Below are 23498 nucleotides of genomic sequence, written 5' to 3'. Positions count from 1 at the left end.
GATAATACTTGATCCAGGACTTTCTTTCTTTCTTTCCTCCCACACCCCATAAAGTGTTAGTAGCTCAGTTGTGTCTGACTCTTTGTGACTCTGTGGATTGGGGATTGTAGCCTGCCAGGCTCCTCTGTCCATGAGATTTCCCAGGTAAGAATACTGGAGTGGGTAGCCACTCTCTTCTCCAGGGCATCTTTCCAAACCAGGGATTGAACTGGGGTCTCCTGCATTGTGGTCAGATTCTTTACAGAGCCATAGAAAAGTCCACATCCCATACTGAATTTTAAAACTTACCTTTGCTATTTTCCAGACACTTAATGCATCTTTATTTGCAGACCTGTTACAGTTCTTTATCACACTGTAATGTTGCTGTTTGTCTGTCTGTCTCTCTCTCAAGACTATGGTTGTCTATAAGGACAGAGCTTGTCTGTTAGTAGAGGCTCAGATATTTCTTAAATGATGGAATATAGATGAAGATATATTGACTTACATGCTTAGTGCTTTTATTGCTGTAGTTTCGCATTCATTGGTTTTCTTCTCTGGGTTCACGATTAGAGAAATGTGGATATTTAGATCTGTTAATGAAAGTGCATTGTGGTGGAAAGGAGGGTTAAACCTTTCCACAGAAAAGCATGCAGGATACCTCTGCGTTCCTTTCTGAAGGCTATGAAATTTAAGTCTCTTACCCCGTTTTTCCTTTCTTCTCTCTCTTCCTCCTCTCCTTTCTCCCTCCTTTCCTCCCATGAATCTGAATAATTCATTGTCCTAAAGTTCTAGCCAGAAGTTTTATCAACTGATAACATTTTATTAGGTGTATAGACTAGTCTTACTTTAAATGCAGAACAAAGGGAGTACATCACTTCAGTAATTAGAAGTTTTCCTGAAAAACCATCAATTTTGTATAAGTAGAAGCCACATTTAAGACAATCAGTTCTTCCTTTTGAAATAATATTCCTTCATTTAGTGTCCAAATTTATGCACCACGTGTATGGCACTGAGAGGGCTTTGCCTTGTGTACGCAGAAGCTGCTTTTGTGCTCACCTCCTCAGCTCTGTGCACGCTTCTTTCTTTGGGAATAGCTTGTGTATGGCCAGCCTTTGGGATGCTGCTTATATACCCTCCCAGTTGCGGTTCTTCTGGTCAGCTAGAGTGTTGTATGGACTCAATAAAAAATGAGAGTTGGTGATGCTTGAAAGATACTAGGATCTGCTGCTCGCCCTTGGCAAATGCCCTAATATCTGGGTAGGGTTCTTCGACTGTGAAAACAGAAGTTAACTAAGTTACCTTGATAACTTGTTCAAGAAAGTGAAAGTTGCTCAGTTGTGTTCAACTCTTAGTGACCCCATGGACTATACATGGAATTCTCCAGGCCAGCATATTAAAGAGGGTAGCCATTCTCTTCTCCAGGGGATGTTTCCAACCCCTGGGTCAAACCCAGGTCTCCCACATTGCAGGCAGATTCTTTACCAGCTGAGCCACAAGGGAAGCCCAACTTATTCAAGAACAGGAGATTTAATGGAAATATATAAATAAGCTCAGAAAATCTACAGAAAAGCCAAAACCACAGGACAGCAGCCAGATAAGCACTCGAGGCTTGAGTAGACTTGGGTGAAGTGAAGTGAAGTGAAGTCACTCAGTCGTGTCCGACTCTTTGCAACCCCGTGGACTGTAGCCCACCAGGCCCCTCTGTCCATGGGATTCTCCAGGTAAGAATACTTGAGTGGGTTGCCATTTCCTTCTCCAGAGTAGACTTGGGTAGATCTGGAAAATTCTTTAGTGTTCTGAATATCAGATCCGGAAGCTGTTTAGTATCTCTGCACAGGTTTTAGATTCCAGGAAAAGAGCTGTTATTCCAGTTTTGGTCAGTGTCACCCTCGAATCCATGTAGGAAATGCACCCCTGATTTGTGGTCCTTCCAGGACCACATCCAATGGGAGTGAGAGCCATCTCTCACCTGTTATTGAAAGAACGAAATTGATGCTGGCCAGACAGCAAAGCAAAACAAACAAACCCAGGCTGTCTCCACCACCTGGTAATTAGCCGACGTCCTCTGTGCTTGAGGAACATGAACATTTCTGATGTCTTGCATGCCATTCCCCTCTTGACTTCTTCCTGTGCTAGGAGGATTTCAGTTCCATAAATAATTCACTAACAGTTCTTACATGCGTTAGTTTAAATGGGGTTATGGCTCTCACCTTTTCACGGACTTTAGGTAAACAAAGAAATCCGGTGTGGAGTGAGCGTGAGCGTGGAGTTCCCTAAATCCTCTTGAAGGGAGTGACGGTGGACTGCTGGCACTGCTGCTCCCTGAGCGCCTCCTGGTTGAAGGACCCACGTCTGAAGGGCTGTCAGTCGGAGAACTTTAATGAGCCCTCATTACACTAAAACTTGTAGTCTGTGAGAGAAGGAACCGGCTTATGATTGATACTGGAAATCATAAGTGATGATGGATCAGAATTGGAGTTGGCACTAATTCACCTCACGATGGAGCACAAGTCAAGATTATATACGAAATCCAGTATTTTATTTTTCGTGTATAAAGATCATTTAATCAAGAGTATAACACTCTAAAAAGGGGGGGAGGAATTAAACTTTTGCCATCTGACATTTTTTTTTAATCCTAAAATGGAGGCTCATTAAATTCTCAAATGTAATGATTCAGATCATCTTGACAAAAACTCTGGTTTGAAATTTTATTGTTGAATTTATTTTAGTTAAATTTTTTTTTCTGTTTTGTTGTGCCTTCCACATAGCCCATCATGTTTTTTAAAAAAGTGTATAATTGTATCACACAATACAGTTTAAAAATGTAGGATCATAGGTAGCCCAGAAAAAGGCTATTTGGTTACTAAGTTATAAAATCAAGCTTTTTAGAATTTTTAATCAGTTCAGTTCAATTCAGTCCCTCAGTCATGTCTGACTCTGCGACCCCATGAATCACAGCACACCAGGCCTCCCTGTCCATCACCAACTCCCAGAGTTCACTTAGACTAACATCCATCGAGTCGGTGATGCCATCCAGCCATCTCATCCTCTGTCGTCCCCTTCTCCTCCTGCCCCCAATCCCTCCCAGCATCAGAGTCTTTTCCAATGAGTCAACTCTTCGCATGAGGTAGCCAAAGTACTGGAGTTTCAGCTTTAGCATCATTCCTTCCAAAGAAATCCCAGGGCTGATCTCCTTCAGAATGGACTGGTTGGATCTCCTTGCAGTCCAAGGGACTCTCAAGAGTCTTCTCCAACACCACAGTTCAAAAGCATCAATTATTCGGCTTAAACCTCATTTTATGTGTTTATATGCATTAAAAATCATATCACTTTCCAATTTATGATTTTATATACATAATCTCATTTGAGCTTCACAGTCCCACATGTGGCTACATTATCTCCTTGTACTGGTGAGAAACCAGCAGTTAGTAACTTTCCTATAAAGTCACATGGCTGGCGTATTTTGGAGCTTTTACCAAAGACCATGCCCTTAACTACTGTCCTGTACTCCATGTGTTAATATTACTAGTCCTGTATGTCATTTTGACAAAAAACACCGTGATGTTTCCTTAGCTAGAATCTGTCTGTTTACCCCCCCGTTCGCTGACAACTTCTTTGTCTTCAGAAACTGTTCGAATGTGTTGTGCTATCCATCATCTTGTGCATCTGTTTGCTGTGGATGTGGCAGCAGCTCCTGTATTGCAGCAGTGTGCCCTGTGAAGACTTGTCCTTTATGTCTTAGAGCAGCCTGACAGCCTCTCATGTTGAATTCAGCAAGGTTGCTTTTCGCCTAACAAAGCTGAGTGTTGGCTTTCTAGGTGAAAAGTAATTAAGTGCTTTTAAAGATGTATTCGATTAACAGGAAGCAGATCTGTGTAAATTAATTATAGCCGTAATGATGTCATAGCCTTGTCTTTTGTTATTAACCAGATAATTGACCAGAAGTTTGGAAGCTTATTGTCACTGACAGCGGTTTGACCTTGTATGCTGTCTGGAGTCACACATGCACAATGCATGTAAATGCAGTTGGCTCATTGAGCTGCATGTGTTGTCAGAACATCTGATCTTGGGTTCTTACTTTCACGCTGCTTTTACTTCTTTGCTGAAATTGTTGCCCTTGAATGTTGTACTGATATCTCTTACTAAAAGCATCTGGCCAAACACAGATGTTTTGTGTCATTGAATAATTGTAATCGGACGTGAAGCCTTGACACTCCTAGGACATACAGTCAAGTAAACAAATGCCAAAATTAAATGAGTCTTGGTTTTAAATTCCATGTGAAGGAAGGTGAAATAGCTTTTGGTAGAGAAGACTTAAGGGGGGAAAAATGGGCATATTTGGTAGGTTGAAAGAGAATTTATCCCCTCTTATTCTAATTTGTCCAAGAAAGTTCAGAGTATATGGTGTTTAAATATTTGAGTGACAAGAGCCTCTAACCTGGGTAGTTTGGGTTACAGAGTGGAATGATAGAAATAAAATACAGAGTGGATGTGGGATAACATTGGCTAAAGAGCAGCAGTTCCCGAATACAGACTGTCCTCCTTCCCACACACTTTAGACTCGAGGAATAGTCAGCTCTGCCAAAAGTGACAGAGGCATTCCCCAAACCACCAGACTGTACAAAATCATGTGGTAAAAACCAGAGAGCTTATGGCGCAAAGGGTACTAGGAGCAAAACACTCAAAACCTTTATCAGTGGTACCTTTAAAAAAAAAAGATAGGAACCTAATGGTAGCATGGTTTTACACTCCTTAAATGATAAATACAGAAGTACATAAGAAATATGGCACTTTCCCTTCCCAAAGTTCTAAACTTTGCTGTCAGAAGTGGTTGTCAGAAGGACTGAAGCTTGTGAATAACTGTCACGTGGTGGAGGAAGGATCATCTGGATGGGTGAGTCGTAGCTGGGGACGTGGAGGTGCGTAACTTATTAAATACGCAGTGAACTTTAGGCCGCTGGTGGGTGTTCAAAGTGCGCAAATGTGTACATTTTATGAATGTCTGTACAGCTTGCTTTAGCAGAGTGCAGTTTCCTGCATTCACTTAGGACTTGCTGATGAAACTGTGCAAATCTGATGCAGACTTTGTATTCAGATTGTTCCCTGATATATCAATATTAATTGCATTTGAACAAATCTGCTTGTTACAAAACAAGCATTATAGCAGAACTGAGCAGCCTAATGCGTTTAAACTTCGCTAAGCATATTTTGGGTTTCTGTGGTGGCGCAGTGGTGAAGAACCTGCCTGCCAGTGCAGGAGGTGTGGGTTCAGTCCCTTTGTCGGGAAGATCCCTTGGAGGAAGAAATAACCGACTTCAGTATTCTTGCCTGGGAAATCCCATGGTCAGAGGAGCCTGGTGGGCTACAGTCCTTGGGGTCACAGAGAGTCAGACATGACTGAACAGGCACACACAAGCATGTTTCACCTATTTGCTGTCTCTATGCTAACAGCTATTCTGGTGGCTAAGATGGTAAAGAATTTGCCTGCAATGAGGGAGACCTGGGTTCGACCCCTGGGTCAGAAAGATCCCCTGGAGAAGGGAAAGACTACCCACTCCAGTATTCTTGCCTGGAGAATTCCATGGACAGAGGATCCTGGCGAGCTACAGCCCATAGGATTGTAAGGAGTTGGACACGACTGAATGACTAACACATATACTAACAGCACAAATACCTTTCCTCCTTTTATCTGCTTTTTCAAAGTCTGATGCAGGTAGGGATTCTTCCTAAGGTATTCTCTGAATTGAATTGACTTAATACCTTTTTATATTGGCACATATTTGTACATTTATATTGGCACAAATTTGTACATTTGCCCATTTCCAGAAAGTGTCAGTTTTAGAAATGACTTAAGACAGAAGTTTGTAGTAAAGGGGGAAAAAAAGCAACCAAATGACTAGTAGCTCTCAGCAGAAGAGAGCACAGGCACTTCTTAGGTGAAATTAAGCCTTTCTAGCTCTGGTAGGATTTTGCACAGGGACGGAGAAGTCTGAACAGTGTTTTATGACAATGTGAAAATGATTCCTCTGCAGCAGTCCCTCGGGTGAGTGAGACCTATGTCAGGGCCTCAAATAATATGAAGGTACATTTCTGCAGAAGTCCTTCAAAGGCAAAATGATGTGATCCAACCAGGCAGCATTTGGAGATTTGGCAAAGAAATTTGCCTTAGAAACTCAAAACCCTTTTCCTTTGCCTTGTCACTTCTCTAAAAATGTATTGTTCTTTTGTTAAGATTCTGTATAAGCCCAAGTTCTAGCCATCTTTTGAGTTACTCATCACTGGGTACTTTCTTATGAATCATGATCACCCTGAATAAAATGAGAGCAAGGATGGGGTAAAGGTTACCCTTTCCTCCCAAAGAGGCTGTTGTATAGAAATTTTTACACTTCATGAGTGCTACCTAAGTATTTGTTGAATGTGAAAAGAAGATACCCCTTCCAGGGTGAAACACAGGGCTAAGAGTTGGAAAAGTGTCGCTTAAGAGGTTGTTGTTGTTCAGTCACTAAATCCGACTCTGTGACTTCATGAAGTGCAAAACGTTAGGCTTCACTGTCCTTCACTATCTCCTGGAGTTTGCTCAAGCCCACATCCACTGAGTCAGTGATACTATCTTATCCTCTGCTGCCCTCCTCTCCTCTTGCCTTCAGTCTTCCCCAGCATCAGGGTCTTTTCCAATGAGTCAGTTCTTCGCATCAGGTGGCAAAAGTATTGGAGTTTCAGCTTCAGCATCAGTCTTTCCAATGAATGTTCAGGGTTGATTTCCTTTAGGATTGACTGGTTTGATCTCCTTACTGTCCACATAAAAGGTAGAAAAGATGTTTGCCGTTCTGTGGCTTAGATTAAGCCTTACTTTGCAGGATTGGGCCTGAGGGTGAAAGAATGCTGGGCAGGGCACCCTTCATATCGCTGTGCTTCATGCCCTTCTTTCCAGAGTCCTTGCCAGGTCAAGCCCTGGTCCTGGTGGGAGAAAAGTCAGCAAAGGAGCAGGGGCTTTTGTTCCTCAGCTTCTCTATGTGTGTAGAGTATATTCCAAAATGAGAAAAGTGACATTTGGATTACTGTTACTGTTTTGTTTCTTAACTTGATTTTAGAAACAGATTTTGTTGTTGTTGTTTTTTAAGCTATGGCAATGACAATTACCAAAAGAGGTTGGGTATTTGAGCATTACTTTGTACCTCAAGTTACTTTGTGTCAAGAAACAGTTACATTTGGTAGAGTAAAAGCTCTGTGTTCTGAAATTTTCTACATTTGAAATACTTCAAAGTGCGTATATATTTTGGTGTGTGATGAAAGTCACCAATTGCACTTTCTTAGCAAAGACAAGTCTTTATGCTCAAATAATGTCCTTCCTAATTCTTTTGGTGGTTGAAGTGTCATTTCTCTTATCAAAAGACAGTAGGAGTGACTTCCTATTTCAGCAATGACGTGAAGAGCTTGCAGGTCATTACCCTGGTTTTCACAACAAGAAGAACCCTGAACAAACTGAAAATCAGTGACTTTTTCTTAGATCTGTCAGAATTGAGGTCACAGGGCAAACTGCCACCCCCAAATCTGGAGATAAAGGCTCATTTTGAGAATTGCAGCTAAGCTTGTGCACACAGTGGAAGTATCTTGGTGGTTGTTCAGTTATCCAGTCATGACCAGCCCTCTGCAACCCCATGGATTGCAGCACGCCGGGTCTCCCTGTCCCTCACCATCTCCCGGAATTGGCCCCCGTTCATGTTCATAGCCATCTCGTCCTCTGATGCCCACTTCTCCTTATCTGCAATGCAGGAGACCCGAGTTCAACCCCTGGGTTGGGAAGATCCCCTGGAGACAGGAATGACTACCCACTCCAGTATTCTTGCCTGGAGAATTCATGTAGTACAGCTTTTAGTGCGCTTCCCTGGTGGCTCAGATGGTGGAAGTACCATAGCTAGTGATGAGTAGCTCAAGAGTTGGTTAGAACTTGGGCTTATACAGCATCCTAGCAAAGGAACGATACATTTCTTTGAGAAGTGACAAGGCAAAGGAAAAGGGCTTTGAGTTTCTAGGGCAGCAAATGGTAGGAAGGCAAAAGGGTCAGGGAACTAATGGAAGTTCAGGGCTAGCTGACAAAGTTTGCCGTGCACATCTTTTGGGGAGCCAATTTTAAGGTTGTCTCTGGTGATTAACTTTTGTCCTGCCTGGTAAAGGGGGAGGGGTTACACATATTTATGTCCTGCTTTTAAGCAGATTGGGGAAGCAGCTTTAGTTGTATCTGCTTGTTCTTAATTATATTCAGCTCAAGATAATCCTTATGCCAAGTGGCCTGTTTGGGGGTGCACCTCTCCTGCCCTACAGCTTACCTAGAACCATGGCCACTGAGCAGTAGTAACTCACTGAAATGTTTACATGGCAGTTCTGATAAACTACTACAAGAATAGGCTATCTTAAGAGTTAAAAACTCACAACTTTCATGCAGACAGACCTGATTCACAACTTCCTTTTAAGAACAAGGACTCTGGAGCCAGATTATCTTGATTAAAATCCCCACTCATCTGTAAAATGAAATAATACCTGCCGCATAAAGTTTAGAGGATTGAATGGGATATGCAGGATGACAAAACTAAGACAACTTAGTGATGAGTTTGATGTCCTTTGTTCATAGAGTGGGGGGACAGGGCACCTCCCAAGCAGCGGAGCCTTATTCCTGGGGAATTTGGGGCCAGAGCGAGTTTTATGAGGGCTTCCCAGGTGGCATAATGGTAAAGAACCTGCCTGCCAATGCAGGGATGCGGGAGATGTGGGTTCGATCTCTGGGTCAGGAAGACGCCCTGGAGTAGGAAATGGCAACCCATTCCAGTATCGTTGCCTGGAAAATTCCATGGTCAGAGGAGACTGGTGGGCTATAGTCTATGGAGTCACAAAGCGTTGGACATGACTGAGCACACACACATGTACACGCATGAGTTTTACAGAATGTTAGAAGAGGCAAGAAACAGCATGGTTGGCTAGGGGGTAGGGGGTGGTTTCCTTTTGAGGCGAGCAGGACCTGTTTTTTCAAGAGAGTAAGGTGACCTGACTAAAGCTGATCTGGAGGATTGTGGTTGGCGTTAGGTTTCTTGGGCAGCGAGGCTGTTCCCATAAAAGCAGGCTGACTTGGGTTTAGATTTGTGGCATGAGCCAGACCTTTGAGGCAGCCTTCATTACGTGGGTCCTGATCTGTGAATTAACTTTATCGGGTAATAGTGCAGGTGTAAAGCTTGAGAACAGTGCTGCCAAGGATGAACTCGTACTATATGAGAGTGTAACTTTAGTCAACGTGTTGAGGAAAACTTAAACTCAGTAACAAATGGGTATCTCTGTTTAAGTCATTAAAACATGAGCTGAGATTGAATGTGTTGACTGTGTGCTTGACGTCATTCTAAGAACTTGGTGTTTTAGGTCACTGAATCCTTGCAAGAATTCTAGGATCAGGTTTGTTGTTATTCAGTCACCCAGTTATGTCCAACTCTTTGCAACCCCATGGACCGCAGCATGCCAGGCCTCCCTGTTCCTCACCATCTCCTGAAGTTTGCCCAAGTTCATGTCCATTGCATCAGTAGTACCATCCAGTCATCTCATCCTCTGATACCCTCTTTTCCTCCTGCCTTCAGTCTTTGCCCAGCATCAGGGTCTTTTCTAATGAGTCAGCTCTTTGCATCAAGTGACCAAAATACTGGAGCTTCAGCCTCAGCATCAGTCCTTCCAATGAATATTTAGGATTAATTTCCTTTAAGATCGACTGGTTTGATCTCCCTGCTGTCCAAGAGACTTGGACAGGATCAGATTTAGCTATTATTATTATTATTCCATTTTCACAGCAGGAAACGGGGGCTTAGGTTAAGTGACTCGCCCAACTTCACACAGCTCTTAAGGCTAAAGCCAGTCACTGGGACCAGTTTAGACTCCAGAATATGCGCTCTCAAACCCTGAGGTATCCTGAAAACACAGTGTAGTGGAGATGATAAAAAGACATCCTGTTGGCACAGGTGGATCGTACACGTGGAAGGCATTGTGGGAGATTTTGTGAATGCTGAGATGGCTGAGGAATCTGACATTAAGGGTGCAACTCAGGAGAGGGGCTCTGAAGGTTGGGGCAGAGTTGAACGGGTTGGGAGGAGTGGCAGGGAGCGTGTCTCACATCAGGGCGTGATGCCCACATCCCTGTGCCCTTGGTGTCCTCTGACAGACTTCCAGCCTTCAGTACCTGCAGTTCTTTACCCGAGTGTTTCTGTGGCCCGTGACACCCACCTTTCCTGCTCTGACAAGCCACCAGTGACAGGGAGGTAAGGCAGAGTCCTAGCCCTTGGCATTAACACTGAGGGTATTATCGGTACCAGCTCCCAGAGTTCCTGGTAAGATAAAGCCCGGCACCCACAGTGATAGCTCACTTGACAATGCATCCATTTCAGTGGGTGTCATTATTGCCACGAGCAATACCTACCTTAAACTGGGTGGCCCTATCTTAGCTCTTTGGTGAGATCTTACTTTTCATACAAGCAAACCCTTGGCTAAATGGAAATATTTAAACATTCACCCTTTTCTCACTTATTACTACCTAAAATAGTTCTCATTGAATTTTATGCTATATAAGGAGAGATTGAGCTAAAAATGAAACGTTTTAGTCTCTCTCTTTTTTTTTTTTTAAGAACCTATAAGAATTCTCTTAAACTTGAGTTTACCACCAAGAAACAGCTATGTGAAAGCAAAGTAGCTGACATCTTATTTCAGGGTTTCTATGGAGTTAAAAAAAAAAGATGGACTGTGCATCAGAAGTTTGAGCTGTTTCCTGGTCTGCCTCTAGATCACAAACTAAAATTACAAAAGATTTTTATTTAACCCCATATAGTCATTCCAGGAATTTCTTACGTGCTGTGGAAACGTGCTGCCGACAAGTGCTCAGTCGTGTCCGACTCTTTGAAACCCTGTGGACTGTGGCCCTCCAGGCTCCTCTGTCCATAGGATTTCCCAGGCAAGAATACTACGGTGGGTTGCCATTTCCTTCTCCAGGGGATCTTCCCAAGCCAGGGATTGAACCCAGGTCTCCTGCGTCTCCTGCATTGGCAGATGGATTCTTTGCCACTAGTACTACCTGGGAAACCCATGGAAATGTGGACATTTACTTTTTGAGTGATGGATAGGACCATGGAGGGGTCTCAAAAGCATAGACAGTAGCGGCAAGGGTGGCGTTTGTGAGAGGCAGAAGGTTGAAGGGCTTGCCAGATAAACAAGCACTGTCCGGTATGATGAGCTGATTTTGAGTTCTAGTAGTCCAATTTAAGAGCACTGTCATCTTGGTCTCTTTAAATGAGAAAGAAATGGAATTTCTCTCTCTGAAGCTTTCTCACTAAAACTGCTGAAAGGATTTCCATTAAATTGGGCAGTTATGTTCTGAATGGTGGTGGTGGTGGTTTAGTTGCTAAGTCGTGTCCGACTCTTGTGACCCCATGGACTGTAGCCTGCCAGGCTTCTCTGTCCATGGGATTCTCCAGGCAAGAATACTGGAGTGGGTTGCCATTTCTTTCTCCAGGGGATCTTCCTGACCCAGGAATTGAACCAGGGTCTCCTGCATTGCAGGCAGATGATTTACCAACTGAGCTATGAGGGAAGAACTCAGACTTAAAAGCTATGGTATGTATGTAAAATTCACTTTGGTGACCTCTGGTGGTGAGAGAGCCCCATAGGACTGCCCATCAGTGGAGATGGCCATAATTATTTAGCACCTTGGACAGAGGAATTTAACATCCCCAGAAAGTCTCAAGGGCAGAAGCTTCATTGAGCGCCTTCTCATCTGGACAGCTGTACAGAGCAGGCTTCAGAATGACTAGCAAGACAGTAAAGTGACATTTTTTTGGGGCCAGTGCTGGGTAGACCAGCTGGTAGAGAACATGGAACTAGCTTTGTCTTCCCCAGATTGTGAGAATTAAGTGAAATGAAGCAAGTATACTTAACTATTTTGTAAACTATAAATAGCTACATAAATATTAGTTATTATTGAGAACAATATAGAAATATTATAGGACTGGAGTATAGGCTAAAATGCTTGAAGTTGATCTGATGATTATATCAGCTAATACTTACAAAGTCCTTGTTATGTTTCAGGCCTTGTCCTATGTGTTTTACATATATTCACTCATCAACTACTCTATGAGATAGGTCTTATTATTCTTTAGTATCTGTTTTATAAGGGCTTCCCTGGTGACTCAGTGGTAGAGAATCCATGTGCCAATGCAGGAGACATGGGTTTGATCCCTGGGTTGAGAAGATCCCTTGGAGAAGGAAATGGCAACCCCCTCCAATATTCTTGCCTGGGAAATCCAATAGACAGCACCTGGCAGGCTACAGTCCATGGGGTCACAAGAAGTTGAACACAACAAGTTCATACAAATGACAACAAATAGTTGAGCTGGAATTTGAACCCAAGCCATTAAGCTTCAGAGTCTACTCTGTTAACTATACTGTTCAGTCTTATTACAATGATGATGTAGAGAAAGCTGATCTAGTAAGAAAACATGATGGATTGGGGGCAGGGAATAACATGATGACATTGGATTTTAAGCAAATCGAGTCAGGCATAACTTAAGTAAGATTGGGGGAGGAGCATCAGGTGATGAGGGTTTGACCTTTGGTTGGGTCTGTCACCACACATATGACCTTATTAATGGCTTCTTACTTGTCTGGAACATTCTTTAACTTCTATGTCATTTTAGTGGTCTTAAATCCTAACTCCCCGGAGGTCATCTATTTTGCCTTCCACATGGACAGCATTGATATTAGTACTTAAGACGGCCTTGTAAAAGACAGTTGGACCTAGTTCCAGTAAGGTATGGGAAATTTTGTATGTTTTCACTTGGAGAGATGGTATATAAGGGGGAGAAGGAAAGAGGAGCTCTCGTGTTAAAAACTAGGTCTTGTGTCTTTAAGCTAGGTCTGGCAGCTGAAAATCAGAAAGACTTAGCCCGTTGGTGTCTGAGAGAGTTTAATGGTCGTCTCGAGCCGGGTAAGGTTCTTACATAGCTAGGAAGATGAAGCGTACGAGATTGGAGAACCCTTGTGTACATGGCGGTGTCAGCAGTCTTCAAAAGGGGAAGTGTTCTCAATTCCCAGTTTCTTCTGGACCAGTCCAAGCTGTAGATATTTCCATGCATAGACACTTGAGTGTAATTACTGAGTGGCACAGTATTCCTGAAGACTAGATTCCAATTACCTTCTTCCTATAATTTGATTCCAGTTTTCATTGTTTGTTCATGAAGTCAGTTTTCATTCGATTGTCCTCATTTCTTTGTATCTCTCTGCCTCTCATGTGAAATAAGAAAACAGAATCCTACTCTGATTCTCTTTGATTTTTCACCATTAACGTAGCTCATGAAGTCATGTAACAGATTTTGATGGCCAGAAAAAAATCTGTTGTTTATGTCCTTAAATGTTGATGGTGCTGTGTCGCAGCTTCCACAGTGGACCCCTGGAGCTCCCCATTGACTCATCAACTCAGGTAGATGATACATTCTGGTCAATTGAACACCACACAGTGGTGTGAAGCCAGACCATCTGCTATTACATTTAATGTTTTAAATACTAAGTTTTAAAAGTATACTTCCTATGTTATTGATATAACTGTGTATATTGTATTTAACAACTGTATCACATTTTAAGCTATGTAAGCTTTTTGAAATGCATTCATATATTTGAAAAGGGGAACAAATTACTTGACAAGTGTTTGGTTCATAAATTCTTATTTTCCACTAAATGCAAATACATGTTATACTGAAGCATTTTCTTACTTTCAAAAATATCTTGAAAATCTGCACTTTGTAATTGGATTTTCTTGGAGCTAATACCTTTAGGAAAAATAAAATTATGCTAAGATGTATTACAGGAAGAACAACAGATTATATTATTATTGTCTTGGAACAAAGCATTCTCATCTATTGGCCCTATAGTAACAGGTGGTAAAAACAGTCTCTTATGTTTGGATTAGAAAAACCATGAATGAAAAGGTTGCAGAGAGTTGGTGGCAATGAGAAAAAATGGTCCATTTCATTTCATTCTTAGAGAAAATAGACTATGCTGGCAGTGAGAGAGAGAGAAAATACATCTAATTGTTTTGTGAATTCACTTGGGTGAATATCCAAGTCAGTGTGGTATTTATGATGCTCTAATTTGCTGTTCAGCTCTTGCAATTTCAAAAGTGGAGGACGTTTTTATGTTTAGCATATCCAATCTGCTATTTCCATAGTTGGTTTTTTTTGCTTTATTTGAATTGATAAATCACACTGACCCTCTGCATCTTTCAAAACAAGATTTTACAGTGTGTAGAGTTGAATGTCTTGGCCCCAGCCCGGCCCCTGCTACTGAAGTACATTTTCGTTCACTTTTAACACATCACATCACAGGGGAAGAGATGGATGGTAGTGCTAAAATTCTGGCAGTCTAACCAGAATGACTTTGTGGTTCCATCTTTTTTTTCCATCATCTTTCTTTTTTTTTCTGAGGCATTTGTTAAACTGTTTCTTGAAGGGGGTGTGGGAGGGAGGCTGAGGGAAGGGACATGTTCATCTGTATGGTTACATGTACCAGTGAACATGCATATTTATATTTTAAGCAATAAAAATTCAAGCATGTGCTCAACATCATTAGTCACTAGAGAAATGCAAGTTGATACTGCTTCACACACACTTAGGATGGCTGTAATAAAAAGGATGGATAAAAACAAGTGCTGTTGAGTATGTATGAGTATGGAGAAATTGGAGCTCCTTACACTGAAGGGGAATGAAAAATGGCACAAAAATTTGGAAGACAGTCTGGTAGTTCCTCAAAAAGTTAAGCATAGAGTTACCATGCTAGGTCACTTCAGTCGTGTCTGACTCTGTGAGACCCTGTGGACTGTTAGCCCACCAAAATCCTCTGTCCATGGGATTCTTCAGGCAGGCAAGAATCCTGGTGTGGGTTGCCATACCCTCCTTCAGGGGATCTTCCCAACCCAGGGATCGAACCCACGTCTCTTAAGTCTACTGCGTCAGCAGGCAGATTCTTTACCACTAGCGCCACCTGGGAAACCCCAGAGTTAACCCAGAAGTTCTCTTCCTATAGGTATATGTCCCAGAGAACGGGAAAGGTATGTTTCTACAAAGAAATTGTACGTGAATGTTCATAGCAGCAGTATTCTTTATAGCCAAAAAAGTGGGAGTAACCCAAATGTCCATCACAAATGGATAAAACAGTGTGGTTTATCTATATAATAAAATATTGTTGAATCATGAAAAGGAACTCTTAAGTACCGGTACTTCATACAGTATAGATGAACCTGGAAAATAGTGTGCTAAGTGAAAGAAGCCAGACACGAAAGGCCACATACTATATGATTCTGTTTGTATGGAGTGTTCAGAATAGGCAGATTCATTGAAGTGAAAAGTAGATTAGTGGTTGCCAGGTACTGGGTAGGTGGAGGGTTGAGGAGGTAAGTACAGAGAGTTTCATTTAGATGGAACAAAAATATTCTGGAATTAGATGATGGTGGTGATTGTGAAACCTTGTGAAATATACACAACCCACTGAGATGTGTAGTATAAGAGTAAAATTTATGGTGTGTGAATTATAGCTCAATTTTTAAAAATCAATATTTAAGCATCTGGAAAGTCAGGCATTAGCAAAATATTCAACCTGAGTGATAGCGGGCCTCTGATAAATACTTGCAAAGTGACTTGGACAAACATATGTTCTCCTCTATGATTTTTTTAAAGAGGATATGCTTAAATATATATATGGAGTTTTTTTATTTTCATATAAATATATATATGAATGAAGTTTTCCAAAGGCGTGAAAATAGTAATAATAACATATCATTATTCTACCTCAAATATGTATTGATAATCCTTTTATTGATTCTTAAAGAAAAAGTTCACACAATTTTAAAAGTTCTCAGTGAATAATTTTAAGATCTGTTGCACTTTTAATGACATAGAAGGCTGTTTTCAGAATAGTGTTCAATTACTCCTATTAGGACTGTAGTTTCTTTCTTGTGATATTAATTTGGTTACTATCAGATGCCAAATCGGGAATACAGTTTATAACTATATTATATATAACTATATATAATATAGTTTATATATGTTTGCAGTTTAATAGCCTGAGTCCTTGAACATTTAAACTGAAAATTGAGATACAGGGTCACCATGGTAAATGGTGATGATGAAATATCTCTTGCTTTTGTAAGTCGAATTGAAAATCACTGTACTTAGTTTCTTTTCCCTTTTTGTAAAACTCCTTTCTTCCGCCCGTGAGACACGTTGGGCTCCCAGATTATAAATTCAGTTTCTTTTGTTTGTTCTAACCACTTAGTTTTTCTTATTACATACCTGTTTAATTTTTAATTTCTCATTAAAAGTAAATGCGGCTAATTTTCCTATCAATATTTTAAGAGGTCTTCCATTTCTCTCTGTCACAACCTTGATGTAGCTCTGTCTGGTGTGTATTACTGCGTAATTAAAATGCCATTATTTTATCAAATAGTTCTGGCAAAGCAACTTACTAATACATTTTAAATGCAGCAGAAGTTTATTCCTGTAAAGTTGAGGTAAACGTTACAAACACTGTTCAAAAACTGAAAGTATTAAGTGGAATAATATGTATAGTGCTGTGAGGAAGGCTGCTGCAATTGTAGGAAAAATACTTAGGGATGAATGTATCATAGGTATTCAGACCTTGTCAGTCAGTCTAATTTATTGTATAAGGTAGATATATTTAACATGCTAATTATGATTCATTGGACAAACACAAGTCATATGAGTATATGAGTCACTATACTAGGCTCTGGGTATTCAGTGTGGCTAAAACAGATAACTCTGCCCTCAGCATTTATGCTGTGACCCTGAAGTTTCTCGGGTGGGAGCACCTGAGTATCTGGATCATAGCGGATAAGGCAGAGACCAGTGTGAGATGAGCCCAGAGGGGCAGGCAGGGCACTGGTTATCACAAGCATGTAATTGTGGTCAAGAGTTTGGACTTCATCCAGCCTTTAACAATAAGCCTTTGATGGCTTACTGCAGGGTATTCCAACTTCAGTTTATAATGATTACTCTGAGCAGTGGTGGAAAGTGGTTGGTGGGTATAAGAAGGAGAAGCAGAATTTGTTGTAATCCAGGCAAGCTATGATGGTGGTTTAGGTTAATGTAGTGGATCTAGGGGTAGAAAGAGGGAGATTGATAAAAAGTAGTTTGGAAGAATTAAAGTGTGGTGGTTGGGATTTGGGGATGAAGAGGGGAAAGTATGTGTTCAGGATGTTATCAGCATCTCCAACATGAATAGCTAGGTGGATGGGGATTCTGTGTCCTGAGATCTGGAACGTGGAGGGAGGGCCAGACTTGGAAGGGACCTTCCAATGTTCAGGTTGGGACATGTTGAGTGTGACGGAAAGAAAGTGTTTATAAGGCGAGGGCAGGGTTGGAGTGAGGGCCCAACCTGCTCTTCCTTGAGCTGGTATAACTGGTTATGGTCTGGGTACAGATTAGAATAAACAAATCACTTTCAAAACCAAACACATTGCTCCAGTTTCCAGGTCATCAATCTTGCTTCTGTGCTGTCTCCCACAGCTTCAGTTCAGTTCAGTCGCTCAGTTGTGTCCGACTCTTCGTGACCTCATGTACTGAAGCACGCCAGGCCTCCCTGTCCATCACCAACTCCCAGAGTTTACTCAAACTCATGTCCATCGAGTCAGTGATGCTTTCCAACCATCTCATCCTCTGTTGTCCCCTTCTCCTCCTGCTTTCAATCTTTCCCAGCATCAGGGTCTTTTCCAATGAGCCCATTCTTCGCATCAGGTGGCTAAAGTATTCAGCTTCAGCATCAATCCTTCCAGTGAATATTCAGGACTGATTTCCTTTAGGATGGACTGGTTGGATCTCCTTGCAGTCCAAGGGATCTCAAGAGTCTTCTCTAACATCACAGTTCGAAAGCATCAATTCTTGGGAACTCGGCTTTCTTTATAGTCCAACTCTCATATCCGTACATTACTACCGGAAAAACCACAGCTTTCACTGGTTGGACCTTTGTAGACAAAGTGATGTCTCTCCTTTTTAATATCCTATATAGGTTGGTCATAGCTTTTCTTCCAAGGAACAAGCGTCTTTTAATATCTTGGCTGCAGTCACCATCTGCAGTGATTTTGGAGGCCAAGAAAATAAAGTCTCTCACTGTTTCCATTGTTTCCCTATGTATTTACCATGAAGTGATGGGACTGGATGCCATGATATTAGTTTTCTGTGAAAAAGCTAACTTTTTCACTCTCCTCTTTCATTTTCATCAAGAGGCTCTTTAGTTCTTCTTCACTTTCTGCCATAAGGATGGTGTCTTCTGCTTATCTGAGGTTATTGATATTTCTTCCTGCAATCTTGATTCCAGCTTGTGCTTCATCCAGCCCAGGATTTCGCATGATGTACTCTGCATATAAGTTAAATAAGCTTAGCTTAACTCTCTAGAAATTTCTGTATATTGATGGACAGGACAATATTCATCTTATAGGAAATGCCACTTGTGATCTGTTCTGTTTGGTGTTCTTAGAACTGTGCCTGCCTGACCCACAAGGTCAAATTACATATTTGATCTTCACATTAACTAGTTGGATTTTCTGTTACCTTGTTACAAACAGGCTACACCCCTCACCTTGGATGTCTGACTTGGTATAACTTACAAGAAAGGAAACTGGGCCACAGATCTGATATGAAACAATACTTGGCTTGATCTTGGCTACTTAAAAGACTTGGATTGATCTTGGCTACTTAAAACTCAAAACTTTATGTTCCATTGGCCTTTGTGAAAGCAGAGCCTGATACATATTTTGCACTTCTCACATTGGTTATGGTTTTATCTGCCTTTGCACTATTAAGTGTGTCGTTTTATTCATCCTGTGATTTTTTTGCAGCCAGTATTTTTATTTCCTTCAACAAATAGAAATGGGCCATTTAGGGACTGAGATTGCTAGGGTTTTGGTCTTTGCTGTGCCTCTGGTGCCTGGCACAGGGGCTGGCATGCAATCAGCACTTGTTATTTATTAAATAAATTAGTGATTGAAGGTATGGCTGAATAGTCATTCTGTGAGAGCAAGAGAACGGGCAGATTATATTCTTCCTAGAAGGTTATATCTCTGAAATCTGAGAAATAAAGGCTGTAAAATATAAATTTGGGAACCATCCTGATAAAAAGAATTATAGAAACCATGAGAGTGGAATTCAATGAGTATATGCAAAGTAGAGTGTAAGAATGGAGGGAAACTGCAAAGTAAAGAAAGGGGGATTGGAAGGAGTCAGGAGATCTACAGGAGAGCCCAGCGGCCCAGGGGAGCAGGAGCAGCCATCAGTGGGAAGACAGAGGTGAGAAGGGAGGAGAACAAGAGGGGGCCTTTGGGTCTGAGCAGAAGTCAAGCAAGTGTAATGTGAGCCTGGGTGCACAGCGTAAGAGAGGCTCGGGGAAATGCCACTATCTTTTTGTTTGTACTCTTCATCTCTAGTAATTCCAGTTGAGAGGAATTTGCTTTTCTTTTATGTCTTGGCTTTTCTTAAGCAAAGACAATTACTTTTGGTTTTCTGCTGCACATATGCCTGGTATCGTAGGACACTGTACTAATACTGAAGGGTTTATTTTGTGATCTCTTTTAAGCTGGTTACTTAATGACCATGGCCATATTTTTCCATTATTCCCATTACAGGTAATGATGTTCGAGATATATATATATATATATATAACTATTTAGGGGAATTGCAAACTTGTCACAATCGTTGGAGGTTTGAAAATCAACATGAAAGTCAATGGGAAAAATATAGACTGTTTCTCCAAAATTATCTGGGAGCTTTTCAGTTGAAATTTTATTAAATTCTCTAGTTTATGAGATTGCTACAAAGCTATAATGATAAGTCCTGGCAATAAAGAAATTTGAGTGCTAATAATAGGGATACACATACGACACGTGCATATATGTATAATTTTTTCTTTTGGGTGTGATGTTAATAAGAATCCATATGGGGGGGCGGGTTAGGGAGTACATTTGAGTCTTATTAGAATGCTCTCATTTGTGAAAGCTTTTTCTCTTAAGTGAGATTACTTTATTGTAATGAAAAGTTGTTGTTATTTAGTTGCTTAGTCGTGTCCAACTCTTTAGCAACTCCATGGACTGTAGCCTGCCAGGCTCCTCTGTCCATGGAATTCTCTAGGAAACAATACTTCAGTGGATTGCCATTTCCCTCTCCAGGGGATCTTCCTGACCTAGGAATCAAACCCACGTCTCCTACATTGGCAACTGGTTTCTTTACCCTTAAGCCACCTGGGAAGCCCCAGTGAAGATAGTAGCTACCGTTTATTCAGCACCTACTTTATTCTAGACGTGTTACAGTGATCCTGGGAAGGAGGTATTATTACTAATTTAGAGTGAAGTAATTGAAGTTTAAGTAGTTTGCCCAATGTCCCAGGGCTAGTAAGTAGAAGAGTCTAGCCATTTTTTAATCCAAAGCTATGCACTTTCCAGTGTGCTCTCTGAATGAGAATCTTTAGTGTATCAGAGTGAGATATGTATTTGACTGGAAGCCAAGAAAGCTCAGAAAAGGGGAAATCAGGCAAATCAGAAAACCACTAGAGGAGAACTTTTTTAGCATCCTTTCCCCTAATCTGCCTGTTTACCCGTATCTGTACCTGACATTTGTCTTCTTCCTTGTTGTGGTGGACAAGGCTGTTCCTCTCAGGACTTGATTCTGTTTATCTCTTGCATCTTTAATCTGTGCCCCTTTCTTTACTAGCTTCCTCCCAAAAGCATAACCCAGACTCCTTCCAAAGCAAAGGCCTTTGGTGTTGTTTAGTCATTGCTGTGCAACAAACCACTCCAAAACTTAGAGAAATTAATTTAAAATACTTACTGGGCTTCCCTGGTGGCTCTGTGGTAAAGAATCCACCTGTCAATCCAGGAGACATGGATTTCATCTGTGGTCCAGGAGGATCCCATATGCCTGAGCACTCCAGTTACTGAGCCTGCTCTCTGGAGCCTGGGAGCTGCATCTCCTGAAGCCCACACACACTAGAGCCTGTGCTCCGCAATAAGGGAAGCCACCATACTGAGTAGTGGGCACTGAAGGTAGAGAGTAGACCCTGCTCACCACAACTGGAGAAAAGCCTGCACAGCAAAGACCAAGCACAGCCAAAAATAAACAAAAAACTTTAAATATCTTATTATTGATAAAAGCTATCATTTGTTTAGCTCACTGTTTTGTGAGTCAGCAAATTAGTCTGGGCTCAGTTGGATTTGTGTTTTAGTAGCTCAGTCGTGTCCGACTCTTTGTGACCCTATGGACTGCAGCCTGCAAGGCTCCTCTGTCCATGGGGATTCTCCAGGCAAGAAGACTGGAGTGGGTTGCCATGCCCTCCTCCAGGAGATCGTCCCAACCCAGAGATCGAACCCAGGTCTCCACGTTACAGGCGGATTCTTTATCATCTGAGCCACCAGGGAAGCCCAAGAATACTGGTGTGGATAGCCCTTCTCCAGGAGATTTTCCCAACCCAGGAATCAAACTGGAGTCTCCTGCATTGCAGGTGGATTCTTTACCAGCTGAGCTACCAGGGAAGCCCCCAGTTGGACTTACTTATTCACTTTTGGTCAGTTCAACAGGTCTGTTTCTGAGGCATTAGCTGGTCAGTGGCTGCGGCCATCAGGTGACTAGAGCACGTGTCTTCCATCCTCCAGCAGGCTAGCCTGGACTTGTGTGCATGGTTGCACGGGAGGGTTCCAAAAGAGAACAGAAGTCTGCAAATCACCTTGAGCCTAGATTCCGAACTAGTGTCCTTTGCTCTTCATTCTGTCAACCAAAGTAGTTCACAAGGTCAGCCCAGGGCATGGAGAAGTAGACCAGTGAACAGGGTACTCTTTCCTCGCTGGTGAATCCAGTTTACCCTTCAAGACCATAACGTCAGGCTGAGTCGCGGCCTCGGGTCGCGGCTTCCTCTGTCCCTGCATTTAAAACACAGTGTGGCTGCTGTTGGTTTAGTTCTTAGGAGAAAATGAGTTCCTTAAAGACAGTGACCGTGTTTCAGTCCAGGATTTGGCACATAGTGGAACATTTAAAAGTGGAAACTTTTGTGAAAATAAAGCATTGTAGCAGTTAACATCTGGCAATACGGACTAGAAGATAATATATCCTTGCATTTTAAGACTTGCCAGTGTCGAACAACTTTGGGGCAGACTCTAATATATCAACATTGAAATTTCTTTAAAATTAGCATTCTGAGAAGAAATCACTAAGTATCTGTGTAGTATCATTAAATATTTGTGTAGTATCTTTGTCTTTTTGTTAGGTTATAAGTATTTTTTATACAGGAGGCAGGTCACATTTTTATGGCATGTTTGTCCGAAAAAGCATACCCAACCATTCACTGGCCCACTGGGATTTGGGATAACATTTCTCCTTTAGGATGTACAATGAGGAGAGACGGCAGCCGGTGTCCTGGGAGTTGCTCTGGACGACATGGAATATAAATGTTTCCATTAAATGGGAGATGAGATATATGTAACATAAGCTCATCTTCCTGTGAGCATATCTTGTCGATGCCCTAATTCTTAATTGGTGGATTTTCATGTGCATTTTTTTATTGTATTTTAGACTCAGCTGCCTGCGTATTCCCCAAACCTGACCACATCTTCCTATCTCCGGCTTGATATCTCACCATGCATCGGAGATCAAGAGGAGTTAACATCGGGCTGCTTCTGCTCCTTTCTCAAATCTTCCAGGTTGGGATCAACAATGTTCCACCTGTCACCCTGGCAACGTTGGCTCTCAACATCTGGTTCTTCTTGAATCCTCTGAAGCCACTGCTTAGCTCCTGCCTCAGCGTGGAGAAGTGTTACTATCAGAAGGACTGGCAGCGCCTGCTGCTTTCCCCTCTTCACCATGCGGATGACTGGCACCTGTATTTCAATATGGTATCCATGCTGTGGAAAGGAATTCATCTGGAGAGAAGACTGGGGAGTAGATGGTTTGCCTACATCATCGTCACATTCTCCCTCCTCACTGGGGTGGTGTACCTGTTCTTGGAATTTGCTCTGGCAGAATTTCTGAATGAGCCTGACTTCAAAAGGAATTGTGCTGTCGGTTTCTCAGGTAAGGCAGACACATTTCTAAAGGTAGCCTGCCTGAAGACAGTAAGGGAGGTGCAGCTGTTGCTGTCTTATGAAGCGGGGGTCCCAGCTGGTGAGGGAACTGACATCTGAGTGGCTAAGGACTGTGGGGGCTTGGATTTTGGAGAAGAGGCTGATTGGAGCACAGGAGAGTCATTGATTTTGCTATTTCCTATTACGCTGCATTATTCATTCTTGGACAGTTTAGACTATGGTCTGCCCACAGGTGGTTTTGCAGGAAATAAGATTTTGGAACTATGCCCTGGCTCCATTGTGATGGGGCTAGAGAGAGAGATACACTGGTGTATTTGTGATAGGGAGTTCTCTAAAAAGATCAGCAGCCTCTCAATAATTAAAGGTACCATTAATT

General features: G+C 41.9%; 1 protein-coding gene across 2 annotated transcripts in view; it reads left to right on the top strand.

Moving 5' to 3' along the window:
* The window catches only part of RHBDD1 (rhomboid domain containing 1), a 135747-nt gene that overhangs the window by 5541 nt on the left and 106708 nt on the right, over window positions 1–23498 (top strand). For both annotated transcript variants that reach the window (XM_010837049.1, XM_010837050.1), the window contains one exon: window positions 22614–23111. In XM_010837049.1, the coding sequence (XP_010835351.1) occupies window positions 22679–23111 (433 nt within the window). In that variant the 5' untranslated portion in view covers window positions 22614–22678. The remainder of the gene's footprint in view (window positions 1–22613; window positions 23112–23498) is intronic.

This window comes from Bison bison, unplaced genomic scaffold, assembly GCF_000754665.1.
Source record: "Bison bison bison isolate TAMUID 2011002044 unplaced genomic scaffold, Bison_UMD1.0 scf7180017864068, whole genome shotgun sequence".
In the NCBI taxonomy this organism is placed as follows: Eukaryota; Metazoa; Chordata; class Mammalia; order Artiodactyla; family Bovidae; genus Bison; species Bison bison.
Note: the sequence above shows the minus strand (reverse complement) of the source record. Positions and strands in the feature narration are given on the sequence as shown.